This window comes from Macaca fascicularis, chromosome 14, assembly GCF_037993035.2.
Source record: "Macaca fascicularis isolate 582-1 chromosome 14, T2T-MFA8v1.1".
NCBI classification, from domain to species: Eukaryota; Metazoa; Chordata; class Mammalia; order Primates; family Cercopithecidae; genus Macaca; species Macaca fascicularis.
This window is the reverse complement of record NC_088388.1, coordinates 17,976,510-17,998,545: the sequence shown is the minus strand read 5'-3', so window position 1 is coordinate 17,998,545 and position 22,036 is coordinate 17,976,510. Positions and strand designations below refer to the sequence as shown.

At 45.2% G+C, this 22,036-nt stretch overlaps 1 protein-coding gene across 4 annotated transcripts in view; it reads right to left on the bottom strand.

Moving 5' to 3' along the window:
• NUP160 (nucleoporin 160) overlaps window positions 1-13,683 on the bottom strand; it is a 71,005-nt gene extending 57,322 nt beyond the window's left edge. For 3 of the 4 annotated variants that reach the window (XR_012423221.1, XM_005577914.5, XM_074013609.1), the window contains exons 1-4: window positions 13,353-13,683; window positions 12,982-13,093; window positions 1,495-1,705; window positions 950-1,172 (exon numbers count right to left, since the gene is read on the bottom strand). Coding sequence is in view for 2 of the 4 variants with exons in the window: in XM_005577914.5 (XP_005577971.1) it covers window positions 950-1,172; window positions 1,495-1,705; window positions 12,982-13,093; window positions 13,353-13,554 (748 nt within the window). In the remaining 2 variants the exon portion in view is untranslated. The remainder of the gene's footprint in view (window positions 1-949; window positions 1,173-1,494; window positions 1,706-12,981; window positions 13,094-13,352) is intronic. The other variant, XM_074013610.1, reaches the window with a different exon arrangement.
• Between the last annotated feature and the right edge of the window lie 8,353 nt (window positions 13,684-22,036).

The window sequence follows — 22,036 nt, the reverse complement described above, 5'->3', positions numbered from 1 at the left end:
GGTGGTGGGCACCTGTAATCCCAGCTACTCAGGAGGCTGAGACACAAGAATCGCTTGAACCTGCGAGGTGGAGGTTGCAGTGAGCCAAGATGGCACCATTGCACTCCAGCCTGGGTGATAGTGAGACTGTCTCGAAAGAAAGGAAGGAGGCCAGGTGTGGTAGCTCACGCCGGTAATCCCAACACTTTGGGACGCCAAGGTGGGCAGATCGCAAGGTCAGGAGTTCGAGACCAGCCTGGCCAACATGGTGAAACCCTGTCTCTACTAAAAATACAAAAATTAGCTGGGCGTGGTGGCAAATGCCTGTAATCCCAGCTGCTCAGGAGGCTGAGGCAGAAGAATCGCTTGAACCCAGGAGGCAGAGGTTGCAGTGAGCTGAGATCGCGCCACTGTACTCCAGCCTGGGCAACAGAGAGAGACTCCCTCAGGTGACCCGCCCGCCTTGGCCTCCCAGAGTGTTGGGATTACAGGTGTGAGCCACAGCGTCCGGCCCTTGGGTTTTAAATATATCAGTCCACCTGAGAAGTTTCTGAAGAGGGTTAAGGACAGATCTGGGGAGATATATATAAAGCTAATACAATAATTCAGGCAAGACATAGTGGCAATTTGGTGCAGGGTATTTAATGTCTTTGTTTCAATTAATTTAATTATAATGTTATAACGCCTCCATCTCAGGGTAGACAATTAGGCAACTCATCTCTACTATAGGATTTAGAATAGGCTGTCTTATACTTGTCTACTTGTTTTTCCATGCTCCAATATGCTTTATAGTTCCTTATCCACTGTATAAAAGTAAAGCATTAGGGACTCATTAGGCAAGCAATAATGAATGACCAGTTTCGGGGCAATAGAGATGCAATCCCTGCATTGGATGACGAGGTTGAACTTTCAAGGTCTGTTTCAATATTAACATTCCTTGTTTAAATCCATGCTCATTTCCCATTCTTACCAGGTATGTCATAAGGAGGTAGCTTAAGAACAAAGATTCCCCCAGAAGCACATGGTAAGGCAAACAGGGCCTCCCCATCACTGCTAAGCCAGGCTGTTGAGGCGGTGGAATTAGGAGATATTCCAGGTACTGCTGGAATTAATTGATAGTTGCAAGGATCTGTGAAATCAACTTTTCCAATGTCAGTGAATATTGACTGCATCTGACTTTCAACTACCAACTCCTGTTGAGTAATTAAAAAGAAGAATCTATTAAATCAAAATAACCAGAATTTTGCTCAGTTTCTCTCTATTGCTAAAAAAGTTTTTAAAGTAAAAAACTGTAAACTGTCAAGCTTAAGAAGAAAGTCATTCTTTTTAATGAAAATTAATTCTCAACTTAAAATGTATGCCTGATCATTTTAAGTGGTAGCTATCAAAGTATGCTTGGTGAGGGATAATGAGAATCCAAATTTCCTTCAATTCCAAAAGATATCGCTCCAGCACTAAATTTGTGACACCCAGAGTAATTTGGGAAATAAAACATATTGCACTTAGCCAACTTACACTCCTATACATCCGGGAGGGGTGTGGTAAAAGTAACCTGTGCACTGTTTGATTGGTTAACATCAAGATTATCACATGATTCTGAGTCTCAGAGACATAAACCCCTCCAGGTAAAACACTGCAATTTTGGAATTTTAGGCGAACGGCATTATTCAACAGATTTATGTCCAGTGACTCCTCCATCAGCTCCAATGTATCTCCAGAGGTCTTCCTGTTGAAAAAGAGACATTTGTTTGAAAAGTTTATGCTTTTCTTTCTCACTGACTGTTGCACTGAAGTATACAAGAACAGTGTCCAAGTGAATTCACCAAATTTGAAAATTTTGGATAAACAGATTTGGAACACTTTTGCACTCCAAATCACATTATGTAAATTTATAAAAAACAGCATTACAAAATTCAAATTTCATTGTGATTCTGTTACATAGAGACATTTCCAAACTTGATAGGTCATTTATTTAGGACGATATTTTATGCAATTAAACTCTACTATAATAAAAATTAACACCATACCCTGGCCATTGCTTGTAGTGGAATGTGGCCTCCATATATACTACAGCATCGAACAAAACTAACCTTAATAATTGCGGTTATGTCCTGCTTCTATTACTTCTTAACCTGCGATTGCATGCGTGTGCACACACATACACACGCATAGCCTGTGTGTGCACACATACACACACAAATAGCAATTGTATACATGTGCTTGCATGTATGTGCAAAAATATTAAATATTTTAACAATATAAAAATACCTTTGCAAATTGAACATATCAGGGTTAGTTTCTATACTGATAAGCTATTCTAACTTTTATTATTACTCCTCAAAAGGAGCTTTTTTCTTTTCCCCCACCCTTCCCAAAAGCTTGTTTATTAATTCCAGCTGAGGAGCAAGGCGCCACTGGCAGCCACAGATCTCACCGCTGCACGGGGTTTTAGAACTTCAGCCATAAAAATAGGCAGAATATTCCTTGATCATATTGGTGGTACCTGTCCATTTTCTTATGCAAACTGTGATACAATCCTGACCAACTGCTCAGAATTCATCTCCACGTGGTTCACAGGTGCCGCTGGCAGAGCATTTTTTTTTTTTTTTTTTTTTTGAGATGGAGTCTCGCTCTGTTGCCCAGGCTGGAGTGCAGTGGCCCGATCCCAGCTCACTGCAAGCTCCGCCTCCCGGGTTTACGCCATTCTCCTGCCTCAGCCTCCCGAGTAGCTGGGACCACAGGCGCCCGCCACCTCGCCCGGCTAGTTTTTTGTATTTTTTTTTTTTAGTAGAGACGGGGTTTCACCGTGTTAGCCAGGATGGTCTCGATCTCCTGACCTCATGATCCGCCTGTCTTGGCCTCCCAAAGTGCTGGGATTACAGGCTTGAGCCACCACGCCCGGCCGAGTATTTCTTTTTAACAAGGTAGTGAACCTGCAGTACAATGAAGCTCAAGATTGGGTCATGGTCACTGGCCGCCACATGGTTTGAGATGTGAGCTGAAAAACTGTAATAGCACACTGGGATGGATCTATGAGTTTGCCACCGAAGACAGCCAGCGTTATAAGGAAGGCCATGTGATCCTGGAACGTGCTCTAGTTCAAGATTGAGGGCTCTGAGGAGTATGTACGATCTGATAACTGTTTTTTGTTTTTTTGTTTTTTTGAGACAAGGTCTCACTCTGTCAGGCTGGGGTGCAGTGGTACAATCATAGCTCACTACAGCCTCGAACTCCTGGGCTCAGGCAATCCTCCCACCTTAACCTCCTGAGCACCTGGGACTACAGGCATGCACCACCACACCTGGCTAATTTTTGTATTTTTTTAGTAGAGATGGGGTTTCACCAAGTTGGCCAGGCTGATCTTGAACTTAGTGATCAAGATCAAGTGATCCACCTGCCTCAGCCTCCCAAAGGGCTGGGATTACAGACTATCTGATAACTCTTGAAGAAAAAGAGATAAATTCATCTTTTCTCAGGTCTCCTTCGCTGAAAACAAAAATCTACTTACATACACCGTTACCTTAGCGTCAGAGTCAGTCATGAATGGCAGAACAAGAGGTTGTGCGAATCTAAGATGGAACCTTTTTTTTTTTAAGTTATGTATTTTCCATCCAGTAGCAGTGTATATAGAGAATATTATGCGGATGCTGTTAATTTTTTCCCCTCTGTTTACATCTTGAGGCAGAAAAGTCTATCTGCAGCTACATGGTAGGCTATTTACGAAAAAAATTTCAGCTATTAGAGTGGAAAAGTGGAAATTTTGAAAGGAAAATATGTCAGAAGTATAGTTTTTAAATTCACGGGCTTCATTTTAAACTGTTTTTTTTTTTTTTTTGAGACAGAGTCTCACTCTCTCGCCCAGGCTGGAGTGCAGTGGCACGATGTCAGCTTACTGCAAGCTCTGCCTCCTGGGTTGACGCCATTCTCCTGCCTCAGCCTCCCGAGTAGCTGGGACTATAGGCGCCTGCCACCACACCTGGCTAATTTTTTGTATTTTTAGTAGAGACGGGGTTTCACCGTGTTAGCCAGGATGGTCTCGATCTCCTGACCTCGTGATTCGCCCACCTTGGCCTTCCAATAAACTTTTTTAAAAAAAATCCAGTTATTTCACTTGATTTGCTAGCATCAGAGAAGAGCTCCAAATCTGCGCCCAGTGCTAAAGGCTCAGTGTTAGCATGGCTTGTGCTGGCCAGTGTGCCATTTTCTTGCTAGAAATGAACTGTAGCACTAGAGCCCATTCTTCCTTGTCAGTCTTGACACAAAGATGTCACCATTTCTAATTATTTGTCACTACATAATTGGTGTTGATAGGAAACTTTTTCTGAAATGGGTCAGAACTGCTGTCTTTTTCCATGTAACTTAAGCATAGTAATATAAATAAAGTAGTAACTGGAAAAAAAAATAAAAAAGGAGCTTGTTATTAACAATGATGGTAAGTTCTGTGAGTGTAGCGATAGCCCCTATATTCTTACAGCCCAAATATTAATACTGTTCCTCTAGGGAAAGCACGTGCATACACACTTGGATATCCTTAGACCCAGCAAAGTGCCTAGGACAGAGCTAGCATTCAATAAGTGCTTTTGATAAAATGCACGCAAACTCAAAAAAAAAAAAAACTTTATTCAAACTCAAGTTGCAACAGAGGAGATAAAGCATTTTGCCCAAGGCCATTAGGTCTGACTTTAAATTCAGATTTAACCCTCCATCCAATGTCTACCTGACTCAGCACAGAAGCTGTCATGTTACTTTAACAAGGATATTTCTTACTTTTGATTTCTAAGTATTTGTTATCTTTAACAATCACTAGTACATATTTACTCGTCTATGTCCTTGACTCAGTAGGTATGATCTGTCAAAGCCTGTTGCTTTCCTCTTCCTGACCCTGCTCCTTCTCTTCCATCTCTACGATTAAACTAGTACCCTCTTTGATCTACTGCAGGTTTATCCTTAGTACCTCTTCCTCAGCAGCACCAGCTGATACTTAGTGATTGTCAAAAGAGGCGGCTCTACTTCTTGCTGGGGTCACATCTTTCCTAGAATGATGAAATGAACTCTTTCTTGCAGAACAAACCAAGATGAAAAATTTAACCAATTAGTTTTATTTTTCCTCTTTTTAAATTTTTATTTTTTTAGAGGTGGGGTCTCACTGTGTTGCCCAGGCTGGTCTTGAACTTCTGGGCTCAAGTGATCCTCCCGCCTCAGCCTCCCAAAGTGCTGTGATTACAGATGTGAACCACCACACCCAGCTAGTTTATTTTTCTTGACTTCTAGCTCCTAGTTTTATTGAATTTGCTCCTCTCGAGTAAATATATTCTTATATTTTATTAAAATTATTCTAGGCCGGACGTGGTGGCTCAGGCCTATAATCCCAGCACTTTGGGAGGCTAAGGAGGGTGGATCACGAGGTCAGGGGATCGAGACCATCCTGGCTAACACAGTGAAACCCCGTCTCTACTAAAAATAAAATTAGTCAGGCGTGGTGGTGGGCACCTATAGTCCCAGCTACTTGGGAGGCTGAGGCAGGAGAACCGCTTGAACCCAGGAGGCAGAGCTTGCAGTGAGCTGAGATCGTGCCACTGCACTCCAGCCTGGGTGACAAAGTAAGATTCGGTTAAAAAAAAAAAAAAAATTATTCTGACCATGTCTTTTTCCAAGCATCTCATCATCTCAAATTCCCTTCATTTTAATTAACTTCCTTTTTTCAAGTAGTTTCTAAAGTTTTTTTCCTCTCCCTCCATTTTTTGAGACAGGGTCTTGCTCTGTCACCCATGCTGGAGTGTAGTGACACCATCTTGACTCATTACAACCTCCACCTACCGGTAAGGTCCAAGTGATCCTCCTACCTCAGCCTCCCAAGTAGCTGGGACTATGGGCTCGCATCACCATGTTCAGCTATTTTTCAAATGTTTTATATAGGGCCCCACTATGTTGCCCAGACTGGTCTTGAACTTCTGGGCTCAAGTGATCTTCCTGCCTCAGCCTCCCAAAAGTGAGGGATCACACCAGGCCTTTTTTCCTTCCTTTTCAGTGAATGTTCCCTTGACTAATGACAGGAGAAATCTTACCCAAAAAGTATCCCACCACAAATTCTCCTTTTACTGAAACTCAGCCTTTATTCCCAGAACTGTCATCTTTGACATATCTAACTATTTTGGTTGCTTTTGATTCAGTTGACTTATCTTAACCATAACTAAGGAGAAAAAATATCTATGTTATGAATAAATCCAGGCTCTTCTTTTCATAGAGCTAAAAGAGTTTTTTGTTTGTTTTTTGAGACTGAGTCTCGCTCTGTCGCCCAGGCTGAAGTGCAGTGGTGCGATCTTGGCTCACTGCAACCTCCACCTCCCGGGTTCAAGCAATTCTCTGACCTCAGCCTCCTGAGTAGCTGGGATTACAGGCGCCCGCCATCACACCCGGCTAATTTTTGTATTTTTAGTAGAGACAGGGTTTCATCATGTTGGCCAGGCTGGTCTTGAACTCCTGACCTCAAGTGATCCACCCGCCTCGGCCTCCCAAAGTGCTGGGATTACAGGTGTGAGCCACCACGCATGGCCCTCTTACTTGGTCTCTTAGCAGCATTCCACATACTTGACCTCACCTTCCTTTTTAAACAGTCTCTTCTCATGAATCCTATGATACTACTCTCTCCCAGTTTTCCTCCCACATTCCTGTCCATTTCTTCTCCTTCTCCTTGACCTGACCCCTATATGCTAGATTTCCTCAAACCTTGATCCTGGATCATCTTCTCTCACTGTACACTTTCTCCCAAGGCACATCTTATCTACTCCCAAGGATGTAAGTACCTTTTCAGCGCTGATGATTTCCCAGAGCTACTTTGCTTCTGGTAACTCATGACATTAGCACAATTTTCTGGATCCTCAACTTCATCTCTGAATAATTCTTTCGCTTTCCTGCCTTATGGTTAAAGTTGGATCCTGAATCTCCCGTGAGGACAGTGACCCAAGTTTTCTCTACCATGCCCTTTGCAGTGGGGCCTCAAGGAGAACATACAGATGTCCTTGTTCCCCCCTGGCATTCTAGGCCACTGTTCCTCCTCTGCTACCCGAATCACTCAGCTCTGAAGCTCACGGAATCAGATACCACCTGCTACCCATGTTCACTGCAGTTGATTTTAGCTCTTGGCCCACTGTCACTCTCTCCCACACTACTCTTGCCATAATTGTTAATGATTTCAGTATCAGGGCCAGGTATGGTGGCTCATGCCTACAATCCCAGCATTTTGGGAGGCCAAGACAGGAGGATTTCTTCAGCCCAAGAGTACAAGATCAGCCTGGGCAACACAGCAAAACTCTATCTTTACAAAATAAAAAAACTAGCCAGGCATGGTGATGCCCACCTGCAATCTTAGCCACCTGGGAGGCTGAGATGGGAGGATCGATTGAGCCTAGGAGTTCAGGCTGCAGTAGGCCATGACTGTGCTACTGTACTCCAGCCTGGGTGACAGAGTGAAACTCTGACTCTAAAAAAACAAACAAACAAATGAACAAACAATATCCAATTATCCTAATACTCCACCTTCTCAGTTTCCCAAATTCCTTTCCTCTAGTGATTGCTCTCAACTGCATCTACTAGGTCATTCCCAACTGCACATAAATATATTAGTATATATATGTTCCTCCCTTGCTCTATGTTCCTCCCTTGCTCTCCAACTACCATGTGATTTCTCTGCTTCCCTTACAGCAATATACCTTGAAAGGGCTGTTCTATACTCACAATTCCTCTGCTCCCTTTCTCTCTTGAATCCACTCCACTGAGGCTTTTGTAGGACTACTGCAGCAATTCCTGACCAGGTCACCAATGACCTCCATGATCCAAAGGCCAGTTTTCATTTTTCATCTTGCCTGGCTTAAATGCAACACTGTCAGTTTTTCACTCTCCTCCTCCTTGAAATATTTCCCTTAGCTGCTGGGATACCACATTCTTTGTTCAACTCTTACTTCACTTACTCCTTCTTGGGCTCCTTTGCTGGTTCCTCATTTTTCTAAATGTTGGTGTGCCCCAGGGTTTAGTCCCAGACCGCTCTACTCAAGTGGCTCTCAACTGGAGGCGATTCTTCCTCACTCACCAGGATATTAAGCAATATCTAGAGATATTTTTGGTTATTGTAACTGGGGTAGAAGTGATCGTATAGATGTGCTATTGGTAGGCAGAGGGTAGAGGCCGGGAATGCTGTTTAACGACCTATCACATATAGGACAGTCCCCCTTCAATGAAGACTTAGCTGACAATAATAGTGCAGAAGGTGGCCGGGCGCGGTGGCTCAAGCCTGTAATCCCAGCACTTTGGGAGGCCGAGACGGGCGGATCACAAGGTCAGGAGATCGAGACCATCCTGGCTAACACGGTGAAACCCCGTCTCTACTAAAAAATACAAAAAACTAGCCGGGCGAGGTGGCGGGCGCCTGTAGTCCCAGCTACTCGGGAGGCTGAGGCAGGAGAATGGCGGGAACCCAGGAGGCGGAGCTTGCAGTGAGCTGAGATCCGGCCACAGCACTCCAGCCTGGGTGACAGCAAGACTCTGTCTCAAAAAAAAAAAAAAAAAAAAAATAGTGCAGAAGGTGAAAAATCCTAATTTATTCTCACTTTCTAGGTGATCTCATTCAGTAGAACAGCTTTACGCACCATCTAATGCCAACAATTTCACAATCTGTATCTTCAGCCCAACTTCACTCAACTCCTGACTACTATCTCAGCACTCACTTGGATATCTAACAGGCATTTCAGATTACAACTGTCCAAAACAGAACTCCTGCACTCACTGAACCTGAAGAAAACAAACAAAAGTACCTGCTTCACCTATGCTTTTTTCCATCTCAATTAATGACATCTCCCTAACTTCCAATTGCTCAAGCCAAAAATCTAGGGTTCACCTCTGACTCTTTTCTTTCTGTATACCCCCCATCCAATGCAATAGTAATTCTAACAAATCCACCTTGAAAACATATCCACGATCAGAACATTTCTCACTGCCTCTGTCACTACCACCCTGATCTAAGCCACCATGTCTGAATTGTGGCACCAGCCTCCTAACTGGTCTCCCCACACCCACCCTTTCCCCCACCACACTCTATTCTCAAGACGGCAGTCAAAGCAATCCTTTAGAAACTCAGATCTTAGATCATGTCATCCTCTACTTAAATCTTCCACAGCTTCTTCTCATCTTACTCAGAGCAAAAGCTGAAGCTTAAAATAACCAACAAAGCCCTGATCTGGCCTTAAGCTATCTCTTTCTTATTATTCTACCCTCCGTTCACTCAGCCGCAGACTCCTGGCTCCTTTCCACTCTTTGAACACAACAAGCTCCTACTTCAGGGTTCTTTGCACTTACTATTCCTTTTTCTTGGAGGGCTCCACCTGAAATACTCATTCCCCAGGTATCCTTTCTTCTGCTCAAATGTCAACTTACCCCTGGCTTTTGCCCAACCACCCTACATAAAACATTAACTGCCACAGGTATTCCATTCCCTCTTACGCTGTTCCCCTTTCCCTATTCCATTTATCAACTGACAAACTGTCAGAGGCAAGTGAACCTGAACAGCTCCATCTTGAATAGGAGTTGGGTAACATGAGACTGAAACCTACTGGGATGCATTCCCAGACAGTTAAGGCATTCTAAGTCACAGGATGAGATTAGGAGGTCGGCACAAAATACAGGTCATAAAGATCTTGCTGATAAAACGGGATGCAATAAAGGAGCAAGCCAAAACCCATCAAAACCAAAATGGTGACAAGGGTGACCTATGGTTGCCCTCACTGCTACACTCCCACCAAGGCCATGACAGTTTACAAATGCCATGGCAACATCAGGAAGTTACCCTGTATGGTTTAAAAAGTAGAGGCATGAATAATCCATCCCTGTTTAGTATATCTTCAAGAAATAACCATAAAAATGGGCAACCAGCAGCCCTTGGGGCTACTGTGTCTATGGAGTAGCCATTCTTTTATTTATTTACTTTTTTTTTGAGATGGAGTTTCGTTCTTGTTGCCCAGGCTGGAGTGCAATGGAGCAATCTCAGCTCACTGCACCCTCCACCTCCTTGGTTCAAGCTATTCTCCTGCCTCAGCCTCCCAATTAGCTGGGATTACAGGCATGTGCCACCACGCCCAGCTAATTTTGTATTTTTAGTAGAGACAGGGTTTCACCATGTTGGTCAGGCTGGTCTCAAACTCCTGACCTCTCAAACTCCTGACCTCAGGTGATCCACCTGCCTCGGCCTCCTAAAGTACTGGGATTACAGGCGTGAGCCACCACACCTGCCTCCTTTACTTTCTTTCTTTTTTTTTTTTTTTTTTTTTTTTTGAGACGGAGTCTCGCTCTGTCGCCCAGACTGGAGTGCAGTGGCCGGATCTTAGCTCACTGCAAGCTCCGCCTCCCGGGTTTACGCTATTCTCCTGCCTCAGCCTCCCGAGTAGCTGGCACTACAGGCGCCAGCCACCTCGCCCGGCTAGTTTTTTGTATTTTTTAGTAGAGACGGGGTTTCACCGTGTTAGCCAGGATGGTCTCGATCTCCTGACCTCGTGATCCGCCCGTCTCGGCCTCCCAAAGTGCTGGGATTACAGGCTTGAGCCACCGCGCCCGGCCCTCCTTTACTTTCTTAATAAACTTGCTTTCACTTTGCACTGCGGACTTGCCCTGTATTCTTTCTTGTGTGAGATCTGAGAACCCTCCCTTGGGGCCTGGATCGGCACCCTTTTCCTGTAACAAAACTACATGTACTTGGGTTTTTTGTTTTTTTAGTTATTGTTGTTGTTGCCTATTTTCCTCCATGAGAGTAGGAACTTTGTTTTGTTCCCTGCTATATCCCTATTCCCTAAAAATGGACTGAAATATATTAGGGAAGCAAATTTCCTTTATTTCTTCCTGTTTTTATAAAAGAGATGGGGTCTTACCCTGTTTCCCAAGCTGGAGTGCAGTGGCATGATCAGATCCTCCCGCCTCAGCCTCCTGAGTGGTTAAGATGAAAGGCACATGCCACCCCGCCTGGCTAATTTTTAAAAATCAGGCCGGCCATGGTGGCTCCGCCTGTAATCCCAGCAAGTTGGGAGGCCGAGAATGGGGCACTGCTTGAGTTCGGCAGTCCAAGACCAGCCTGGGCAACCAGGCAAAACCCCATCTCTACAAAAACAAATAGAAAAATCAGCTGGGCATGGTGGCGCATACCTGTAATTGCAGCTACTTGGGAGGCTGAGGTGGGAGGGTCACTTGAACCCAGGAGGCGGAGACTGCAGTGAGCCATGATTGCACCACTGCACTCCAGCCTGGACAATGGAGCCACCAGACTGTCTCTCAAAAAGAAAAGAAAAAAAAACAGAAAGAAAAAAGAAAAAAAATTGTAGAAATGGGGTCTTGAACTCCTGGCCTCAAGAGATCCTCCCACCTCAGCCCCCCAAAGTGCTGGGATTACAGGTGTGAGCCACTGTGCCCAGCCAAAATATTTAACTAAATGAAATTTGTATCTCTAACATAAAGTCTCTCTTTTGAGCCTTAGACCTGTAAATTTCAATGCCTACTTGACATTTCCAAAGGGCTGCTCCCCAGGTACTTCAAATTTACTATGTCCAACAGAATTATTCATATCTTTCCAAAATCCATCTTCTATGGATCTCTGTAAATGGCAACCCCTCCCCACTCACATCTGGTTAGTCACATGAGACACCAGGGAGCTGTCCTTGTTCTCTCCTTTTCTTTTACCATCCCTTACCCCATATTCAATCCACCACCAAGTCCTAGTGAATCTATCTTCCAAAGGTATCTTGAATCCATCTACTTTTCTATTTCTATTCATTCCCACAATTGAACCACCAGCAACCCTTACTTGGGCCATCATAAAAGCAAACTTTTTTTTGCATTATACCCATCTAATCCAAATCCACTTTCCACAAAGTAGACTGAGATCTTCTAAAAATACATTTTAAAAAATTTAGATTCAGGGGTACATGTGCAGCTTTGTTACATGAGTATATTGTGTATATATTCCTATCTACATGAGGTTTGGGCTTCTAATGATCCTGCCGCCCAAGTTGTGAACACAGTAACTGATAGGTTTTCCAACCTCTGCTCCCCCGCTCCTTTTGGAATCCCCAGTGTTAACTGTTCCCATCCAAAAATGCAATTTTGATGTTAGTAACTCTTTAAAAACCTATTCCATTATTACTCAATGTACTTAGGATAAAATCCAAAAATCCTTAAAAATGGCCTAAGGGTCCCTCATGGTCCGAGTCCTGCCTACCTCTCCAGCCTCAGTATCTCACATTACTTTCTGTTTTACCCACTGCACTTAAGCCACACAGATCTTTGGTCAGTTCCAAACCTGCCACATTCTTTCCACTTTGTGACCTTTGCATATGGTGATCCTGCTTGCTGGACTCCTCTCTGTCCACTCCCCATACCTGGCTAACCTCGTGTCCTTTAGACCTCAGGGTAACTGTGAAAGCCTTTTCCTGCCCCACTAATAACATTTGGTCCTCTCATTAGCCTCTCGTAACCCCTGTATTTTTCCTCTAGGGCAAGTTTTCCTCCACAAAATTTCCCCATGAAAAGTGAGTCCACAACTATTCTGACATTGCTACAACGTCTTGCATGATGAAGATGGCAGTTTTGTTCATTTCGTCCTGGTACCTAGCACAATGCCTGACATATTGAAGCTCGAACATATTTGTTCAATGAAGGAAGCTGTAAAGCACTATAAAAACATAATGGGTTCATGTTTAAAACTAGTCTTATGGGCTTTATACCCCTAAGCTACATTCCCTCTGCTTTTGGTGTTGCTTGGTGTGTGTGTGTGTATTGGTGGGGGGGGAGGGTAAACTCTTCTAGAACTGTGTCTCAGTTTTCCCGACTCTGATACGAACTGAAAAAAAAAAACTTTCTCTTTCCCTAAGTGTCGATTACCGCTTCTAGAATAGCACTTTGGGAACAGCAACTAAAATTTACACACCAAACCCTACCTTCCAGGGGAGTTTGGCGAACCACAGCACTTACCAATGAATGAACCTGTTTCTGGTTACGGAGAACAACTTGCCACTCTCCACATAGTAAAAGCCTCCCGCGCTCTCACTGTATTTTACGGCGCCAGCCACGGCATTTGCGGTCCCTGCAAAATGAACGTGGTCAGCCTGCACACGCGTCTTCTGAGAAATGACAGGGACTAAGGGACCTGATAAAGCAGAGGGTGACAGACTGACAACCCATACAAAGAAAAGAGGAAAACGTCGGACATCAAGGAATCTCTGATCCCGGGGCTGGAGGCATGTGGACTCAGGAGGATGAACCCAGCAGTCAGAGACCCTAGGACCCATGAGAGGAGCCCGAGGGGACAGATCGGATCGCGCCCTCCCTGGCCACTTCCGTACCAATGCTGCAGACTGTGAATTCCCGAAAGTGCCTCGGCCTTTCGCGCTCAGCCCCGCTTAGCTCCACGAAGCTTCGTTCCAGGGATCCCGCCGCCGCCATCTTCCCGCCGTCGCCGCGATGCCCGACGGGACAAAGGCAGGGCCGCGCGGCCGCCGTCACTTCCGGGGGCGGGGCGGGCGGAGCTGCGGACGGGTGAAGCATCCCGGGAGCAGAAAGGGGGCTCCGGTCCTTCGTTGCGGGGCTTCCACCGGGAGAATGAGGATGGGCAGCGGGGAATCCAGAAGAGAAGCGGGCAGGGGAGGCCGACTGTATCTGCTGGAATCTTCGAGTGGCCGGCTGGAACGCCTCCGGAGGGCGGTGCCCTTTTCTCAGCGGCCGCAGGGCAGGGGGCGGGACCGGGTTTGTTTCTGTTTCCAAAACGCGGGGCTCAGTCTCCCAGGAGGGGCGAGGTCCGGGGAGGTCCGGCCTTTGGGCGTCCTCTGCCGGATCCCGGGTGTTTGGTCACCTCTCCCTCGGTTAGGGTGTCCGTCTGTAAATCTTTGCCGATCCTCCCTTCGCTCTTCAGTGGCACTTGGGTTGGCGGGGTGAGGAAGGGGTAGTGAGGGAAGGGCCTTTGGTTTTGGTCTTTTTTCCCCCCAAGAGACTGTATTCGTGTATTCCTGTATAATGAAACGTAATGTGGTAAACCTTGATGCTGCCACCTGCTGAGGTTACCTGAGTGCTACTCACTTGGATACGTGAAAAGAATTTGCCATTCATTCCAACCGTGATCTTGCACTTGGCTGTCAATGCAATAAGGGCCCATAGTGGATGTTTAGAAGATATTGTGGGGGTAGATGTTCAAAATCGGGGAAAATGCTAATCTCCAGCAGGGAAGGTTTTGTTCCTTAGTGATAGCCAACGCTTGTTGGTCACTTCTATTACCAGTGACCACAGCCATTCCCTGTCATTCTCCGTTTCATTTATCTGGTTCCGACCATCATTTCCTATCTTTCCACTTCACTCCCTCTGGGACACCAACTTTGGCAGTGCAGCCCCCTCATTCTACCTGAAATCCATTGTTATACAAGCTCTTCACTGTCCCTCACTTCTTTGGTGTTTCTTCCTTATCCTGAATACCATTAAATTACTTCATTGCCTAACTCTTCATCAGTAAAAACAACTTCGATTACATTCAAATCTGTAGCTGAACGTGCCTGAAGAAAACTATACACCAAGGTCGGGTGTGGTGGCTCACGCCTGTAATCCCAGCACTTTGGGAGTCCAAGACTTGAGGATCACTTGAGGTCAGGAGTTCAAGACCAGCCTGGCCAACATGGTGAAACCCGGCCTCTACGAAAAACAGAAAAATTAGCCGGGCGCAGTGGCTCACGCCTGTAATCCTAGCACTCTGGGAGGCCGAGGTGGGCAGATCACGAGGTAAGGAGTTCCAGACCCGCCTGGCCAACATGGTGAAACAGTGAGATACAAAAAATTAGCCGGGCATGGTAATGCACGCCTGTAATCCCAGCTACTCGGGAGGCTGAGGCAGGAGAATCACTTGAACCCGGGAGGCAGAGGTTGCAGTGAGCCTAGATCGCGCCACTGCACTCCAGCCTGGGTGACAGAGCAAGACTCAGTCTCCAAAAAAAAAAAAAAAAAGAAAAAGAAAAATTAGCGGGGGCATGATGGTGCGTGCATGTAATCCCAGCTGCTTGGGAAGCTGAGGCAGGAGAACCGCTTGAACCTGGGAGGTGGAGGTTGCAGTGAGCCGAGATCGCGCGGTTACACTCCAGCCTGGGCAACAACAGCTAAACTCCATCTCAAAAAAAAAGAAAGAAGACAGAAAACTATACACCCATACTGACATGCTTCCCTCTAACTCCATCAGGACCATGTACCTTGAGTGGACCCATCTTGCTGCCTGGCAAACACATGGTATTTGCTTTCTCCATTTACTGTTCTAAATGAGTGTTTCGTAACTCCCGAAACCTCCACTGCCTCCGTCATCATCCTGACTCTCCACTTGCTGCTTCATTTAGAAAATTAAAGCAATCAGAGGCTGAGATGGAAGGATGGCTTGAGGCCAGGAGTTCAAAACAAGCCTGGGCAACACACCCCCATCTCCAATAATTTTTTTTTTTTTTTAATTAGCCAGGCATAGTGGTGTCCCTCTGTAGTCCCAGCTATAGGAAGATTTCTTGAACCCAGGAGTTGGAGGATACAGTGAGCTACAATCCTGCCACTGCGCTCCAGCATGGCCAGAAAGAGACCCATCTGAAAAGAAGGAAGGAGGAAGGGAGGACTTCCTCTACAATGACATCTCCCCACCTACCACCATCTGTAGCCACATATTTTGCCTTCCCTTCCTGTTACTATAAATTAAACTGTCTCTGAGCTTATGCTGAGACAACCTTTCTACTTCCGTAGAACAGCTGCTCAAGGACATCATTCCAGCGATTAAATTATTTCCATTTTCAATTTTTCTCCCTTTTTACTTAGTACTGTATGTACTAAGCATACAAACATTCGCTCGACCTCCACTCTCTGCAGCTACTACTCCGTATCTCTTCTCCTCTCACCCACAGCAAAACTCGAGTGTTCTAATTCCTTCTTGCTCATTCTCTTATTTTTATTTATATATTTATTTATTTATTGAGATGGAGTTTTGCTCTTGTCGCCCAGGCTGGAGTGCAATGGCAAGATCTCGGCTCACTGCAACCTCTGCCTCCTGGGTTCAAGCAATTCTCCTGCCTCAGCCTCCCAAGTAGCTGGGATTACAGGCATTTGCTACCCAGCCTGGGTAATTTTTTTGTATTTTTAGTAGAGACAGGGTTTCACCGTGTTGGTCAGGCTGGTCTCGAACTCCTTACCTCAAGTGATCCACCTGCCTCGGCCTCCCAAAGTGCTGGGATTACAGGCGTGAGCCACTGTGTCTGGCCTCATTCTCTCTTAAATCCATGTTTTTCAGGCTTTTGCTCCTACTGCCTTGCTGAAACTGCTTTTTTCCAGGTTATCAATGACATCCACATTACCTATATAATACTAAACTTCTTTTTCCTTTTTTTTTGACACAGAATCTTGCTCTGTTATCCAGGTTGGGGTGCAGTGGTGCGATCCCAGCTCATTGCAGCCTCAAACTCCTGGGCTCAGGTGATCCTCTTGCCTCAGCCTTTCGAGTAGCTGGGCCCACAGGCTTGTGCCACCATGCCCTGCCACATTTTTTATTCTTTATTTTTTGTGGAGACGGTCTTCCTGTGTTGCTCGGGCTGGTCTCAAACTCTAGGCGTCAAGCGATCCTCCTGCCTCTGCCTCCCAAAGTGCTGGGATTACAGGTGTGAGCCACAGCACCTGGACTGAACTGTTATTTCTAAGCTTATTTGACTACTTGTAGAATTTGACCAATTGCTTGCTCCTTCCATGTGGAAACACATTCTTCATGTGGCATCAAGGACACCACTCTCTTGATTCTACCTATTTCACTAACTGTTCCTTTTTGGACTCCTTTCCTAGATGCTCCTCTTTTCCCCAACCTCTTGATGTTGGAGTGTGCAGACTTCAATTCTTGGTCCTTTCCATCTACAGACACTCCCCTGAGAATCTCATCCAGTCTTCTGGCTTTAAATACCACATTGCTATATGCTGATCATCTCCAGTCTAAGCTTCTCCCCTGAAGTGCAGGTTTATATATTCAACTGCCTATTCTGTATCTTATATTTAACATGTCTGAAACTGAAGTCCTAACCTCTCTCCCAACACTTACTTTCCCCATCTCAGTTGCCAGCACTGTTCCAGTTGCTCAGCCGCCTGAGTAGCTGGGATTACAGGTGCGTGCCACCACGCCCAGCTAATTTTTTTGTATGTTTAGTAGAGGTAAGGTTTCACAGTGTTGGCCAGGATGGTCTCAGTCTCCTGACCTCGTGATCCTCCTGCCTCGGCCTCCCAAAGTGCTGGGATTACAGGTGTGAGCCACCGCGCCTGGCCACACTTCAACTGTTGTTATTCATGAATTCCTGGTTATCTAAGTTATAACTGCTCATGACACTGATGCACCACAGTGGACAGAACTCTTCTGAAGACTGATTATTTCCATATTCATATCTAGAGGTCAGACCTCTTTTGCCGAGTTCTCAGCCTTTATATTCAGCTGCCTCCTTGATGCCCCTTGGATTTCCCATGGACATCTCAAACTCAGCATATCCAAAGTGTTACCCCTCTCTATATACTCTCACTATATACTCTCACATGTAGTCTGTATCTGTGTGGACGTCACCACTGTGGCCCAGTCTAGAAATCTAGTAATTACCCTGGACTTTTCTCTTTTAATCCCAACGCCCAAATCTCATATATCCATATGGCAAAAGTAAGATGGCCACAAATTCTTTGACATTGTTCCCATCCAGAAGTGTAGCCTTCTTTGTCCCCTCCCCTTAACTCTGGAGGGTTCTGTAACTGCTATAAGCAATAGAATACGGCAAAAGTGACGCTGTGCCAGCCTCTCTTAAGACAGTCTACATCTCTCTTGGAAGACTGGCTACGGGGGAAGCAAGCTGCCATGTGAGAAATTCGGCTACCCCGGGGCCATCCTAGAGAGATTGCAGGGAGAGACCACACACAGAGACTGTAATGCTACTTGAAGTGAGAGATGCCTGGTAAGTCCAGGTCCCAGATGTTTTGTAGAGCAGAGATGAGTCATCACCACTGAGCCCTGTCCAAATTGCATATTAATGAGCTAAATACATGATTACTATTTAATTTTAATGTTATTTATTTATTTATTTTGAGACAGAATCTCACTCTGTCGCCCAGGCTGGAGTGCAGTGGTGCAATCTTGGCTCACTGCAACCTCCAGCTCCTGGGTTCAAGTAAAGACGAGGTTTTACCGTGTTGGCCAGGCTGGTCTCGAACTCCTGACCTCAAGTGATCCACCCATCTCAGCCTCCCAAAGTGCTAGGAGTGTGCTTTGGGAGGCATCTTTCAGTTTTATAGAAATCTAGGAATTACGTTTTTTGACAGTGAACACTTTTTAGCGTTAGATCACTGTCTTATCTCCAACATCCGTCAGAATTCTGGGAACTTCACATTACCTAATAAATGTTTGAAGAATAATTAAATGAATGAATAAGTGCATATATGCATTTTTAGAAAACTCAAATACCCTTTGAACTATTAATGTTCTGGGGGATGGTTATAACATAAATTGAATCATATTGCCATCTAGTGGTTAGGTAGTGACTTCGTTTAGAAACAAAATGCAGAATGCTACCAATATTGTGCAGCAAGTTTTATTTAAATACTTTTTTTTTTTTTTCAGATGGAGTCTTGCTCTGTTGCTCACTCTGGAGTGAAGTGGTGCGATCTCTGCTCACTGAAAGCCTCCCAAAGTGCTGGGATTCCCAAAGGCATGAGCCACGGCGCCCAGACTTTTTCTATTCTTTTCTTTCTTTCTTTCTTTCTTTCTTTCTTTCTTTCTTTCTTTCTTTCTTTCTTTCTTTCTTTCTTTCTTTCTTTCTTTCTTTCTTTCTTTTCTTTCTTTCTTTCTCTTTCTCTCTCTCTTTCTTTCTTTCTTTCTTTCTCTCTTTCTTTCTCTCTCTGTCTCCCTCTTTCTCTCCTTCTCCCCTTCCTTCCTTCCTTCCTTCCTTCCTTCCTTCCTTCCTTCCTTCCTGCCTGCCTGCCTGCCTGCCTGCCTGCCTGCCTGCCTGCCTGCCTGCCTGCCTGCCTGCCTGCCTTTCTTCCTTTCGTCTCCCTCTGTTGCCCAGGCTAGAGTGCAGTGGGGCATGATCTCGGCTCACTGCAACCTCTGCCTCCCGACTTCAAGCGATTCTCCTGCCTCAGCCTCCCGAGTACCTGGGATTACAGGCACCCGACACCACGTCCGGCTAATTGTTGTATTTTTAGTAGAAACAGGGTTTCACCATCTTGGCCAGGCTGGACTCGAACTCCTGACCTCGTGATCCACCCGCTTCGGCCTCCCAAAATGCTGGGATTACAAGTGTGAGCCACTGCACCCAGCTGAACAATACTGTTAATTGAACTTTAAGCAGATTTTCATAACCAACTTGATAGCTACTCCTTAAAAGAAGAATTTGGTGGTTTAAACCAGTGTGGGAAATGATGATAAAGTTAAACATATTTCTTTCTTGAAGAACTTTTCAAAGACATTAATATAATAGCTTTGTGAAGTTCCAAGAAGGCCTTATGCGTGATATGCTTTCCAGACTTTTGACCTACAGAATATTCTTTTCAAGGAGCAACTCACTGGACCATTGTTCTTTGAGAATATATTTTGGAAAACATGGCTTTACTGTCATTTTGCCCATATGTTAAAAATATCAGCTGGGCACCGTGGCTCACACCTATAATCCCGGCATTTTGGGAGGCTGAAGCAGGAGGATTGGTTGAGCCCAGGAGTTTGAGACCACCCTCTGCAACACAGTCAGACTCCATCTCTACCAAAAAAAAAAAAAAAAAAAAAAAATTATCCAGGTGTGGTAGTGTGCACCTATAGTTTCAGTGACTTGGGAGGCTTGGGCAGGAGGATCCCTTGAGCCCAGAAGTTAGAGGTTATAATGACCTATGACTGTGCCACTGCGCTCCAGCCTGGGTGACAGAGTGAGCCTCTGTTTCTAAAAAAAAAAAAAAAAAGGCAGAATTGTGGAATAAATGAAGTATGTCAGTGACTTCTCAATTCCCTTTTCAGTATTCTTTCTACCCACTTAGAAAACCACCATGACTTTAGACTCCAGGGCCTTTGAGGGGCCCTGAAAGCCCAGGGCTCCCACCTAGACTTGACCCTCCTGTGCTTTGGACTTATTCTTGGGAACTATACACCCTGGATTGTTTTCACCTTTCAGGTAATATTTTCTATAAATTTCTTTTTTTTAACTTTTTTTTTTTTGAGACAGGGTCTCACTCTGTCGCCCAGGCTGGAGTGCAGTGGCCTGATCTCCGCTCACTGCAACTTCCGCCTCCCAGGTTCAAGTGATTCTCCTGCCTCATCCTCCCAAGTAGCTGGGACTACAGGCGTGCACCACCACGCCCAGCTAACTTTTGTATTTTTAGTAGAGACAGGGTTTCACCATGTTGGCCAGGCTGGTCTCAAACTCTTGACCTCAGGTGATCCTCCCATCTCGGCCTCCCAAAGTGTTGGAATTACAGGTGTGAGCCACCATGCCTGGCCTTTAAAAAAATTTTTTTTAATTTTTTGAGACAGAGTCTCACTCTGTCACCCAGGCTGGAGTGCAGGGTGCAATCTTGGCTCATTGCAACTTCCACCTCCCAGGTTCAAGCAATTCTCATGCCTCAGCCTCCTAGTAGCTGGGATTTCAGGCATGTGCCTGTAACAACATTTTTGTATTCTTAGTAGAGATGGGGTTTCGCCATGTTGGCCAGGCTGGTCTCAAACTCCTGGCTTCAAGTGATCTGCCCGCCTTGGCCTCCCAAAGTGCTGGGGTTACAGGCGTGAGCCACTGTGCCCGGCCAATTTTCTGTAAATTTCAATTATGATTCATTATGCATTTAGTTAAATGTTACTTCTATGTCTTTGTAGCAGCTTACATGTAATTTAATTCACCAAATCAAAACAAACCCTTGCTAGGCTGGGTGAGGTGGCTCACACCTGTAATCCCAGCAGTTTGGGAGGCTGAGGCGACAGATCACTTGAGGTCAGGAGTTCAAGACCAGCCTAGCCAACATGGTGAAACCCCATTTCTACTAAAAATATTTAAAAAATTAGCCAGACATGGTGGCCTGCACCTGTAATCCCAGCTACTAGGGAGGCTGAGGCAGGAGAATCACTTGAACCTGGGTGGTGGAGGTTGCAGTAGTGCCATAGTGAGCCGAGGTGGCACCACTGCACTCCAGCCTGGGTGACAAAGCAAGACTCTATCTAAAAAAAAAAAAAAAATCCTGACTTGAGCCATATGTTCTGAGTTTTACTTCTGAAAATATGAATGTCTTACCTATTAAAACTAGCTCTGGTATAACTGGAAATGAGTTGACATTATAGTAATTCACACTGAAGTGCTGATGACTATAAAAGCTTCGTAAATTGCCTTTCCCAGAGCGAAGGCATAGCAACATACACTACCTTAACTGGTAGGGCATTTCCCCTCTTCCTTCTCTTGCTAATCAGTTGTGGGAGTCCTTTTCTACTGCCTCAGTATCATTTTCAACAGAGTGATTCAGACAGCTATCAGCTGACTGGAATTAGCACGTGATCTATATATTCCACTTACCATCTGATTCAAAGAGATTAAACTCTGGTGGTGGAATTGGAGGCATCAACAAAGAACCAGATGTGCAGGTAGCCTCAGTAGGGGCAGTTAAGTTTGTCTCAGTAAAATATTAATATTAGTCCTTTTTTTTTTCTTTTTTGAGATGGAGTCTAAGTCCATCTTTTTGAGATGGAGTCTGTCGCTTAGGCTGGAGTGAGATGGTGCCATCTCCACTCACAGCAACCTCTGTCTTCTGGGTTCAAGCAATTCTCCTGCCTCAGCCTCCCGAGTAGCTAGGATTACAGGCGCCCGCCACCACACCTGGCTATTTTTTGTATTTTTAGTAGAGATAGGGTTTCACCATGTTGGCCAGGCTGGTCTTGAACTCCTGACCTCAGGTGATCCACCCGCCTTGGCCTCCCAAAGTGCTGAGATTACAGGTGTGAGCCACCATGCCTGGCCAATATTAGTCTTAAAAAACAAGGTGG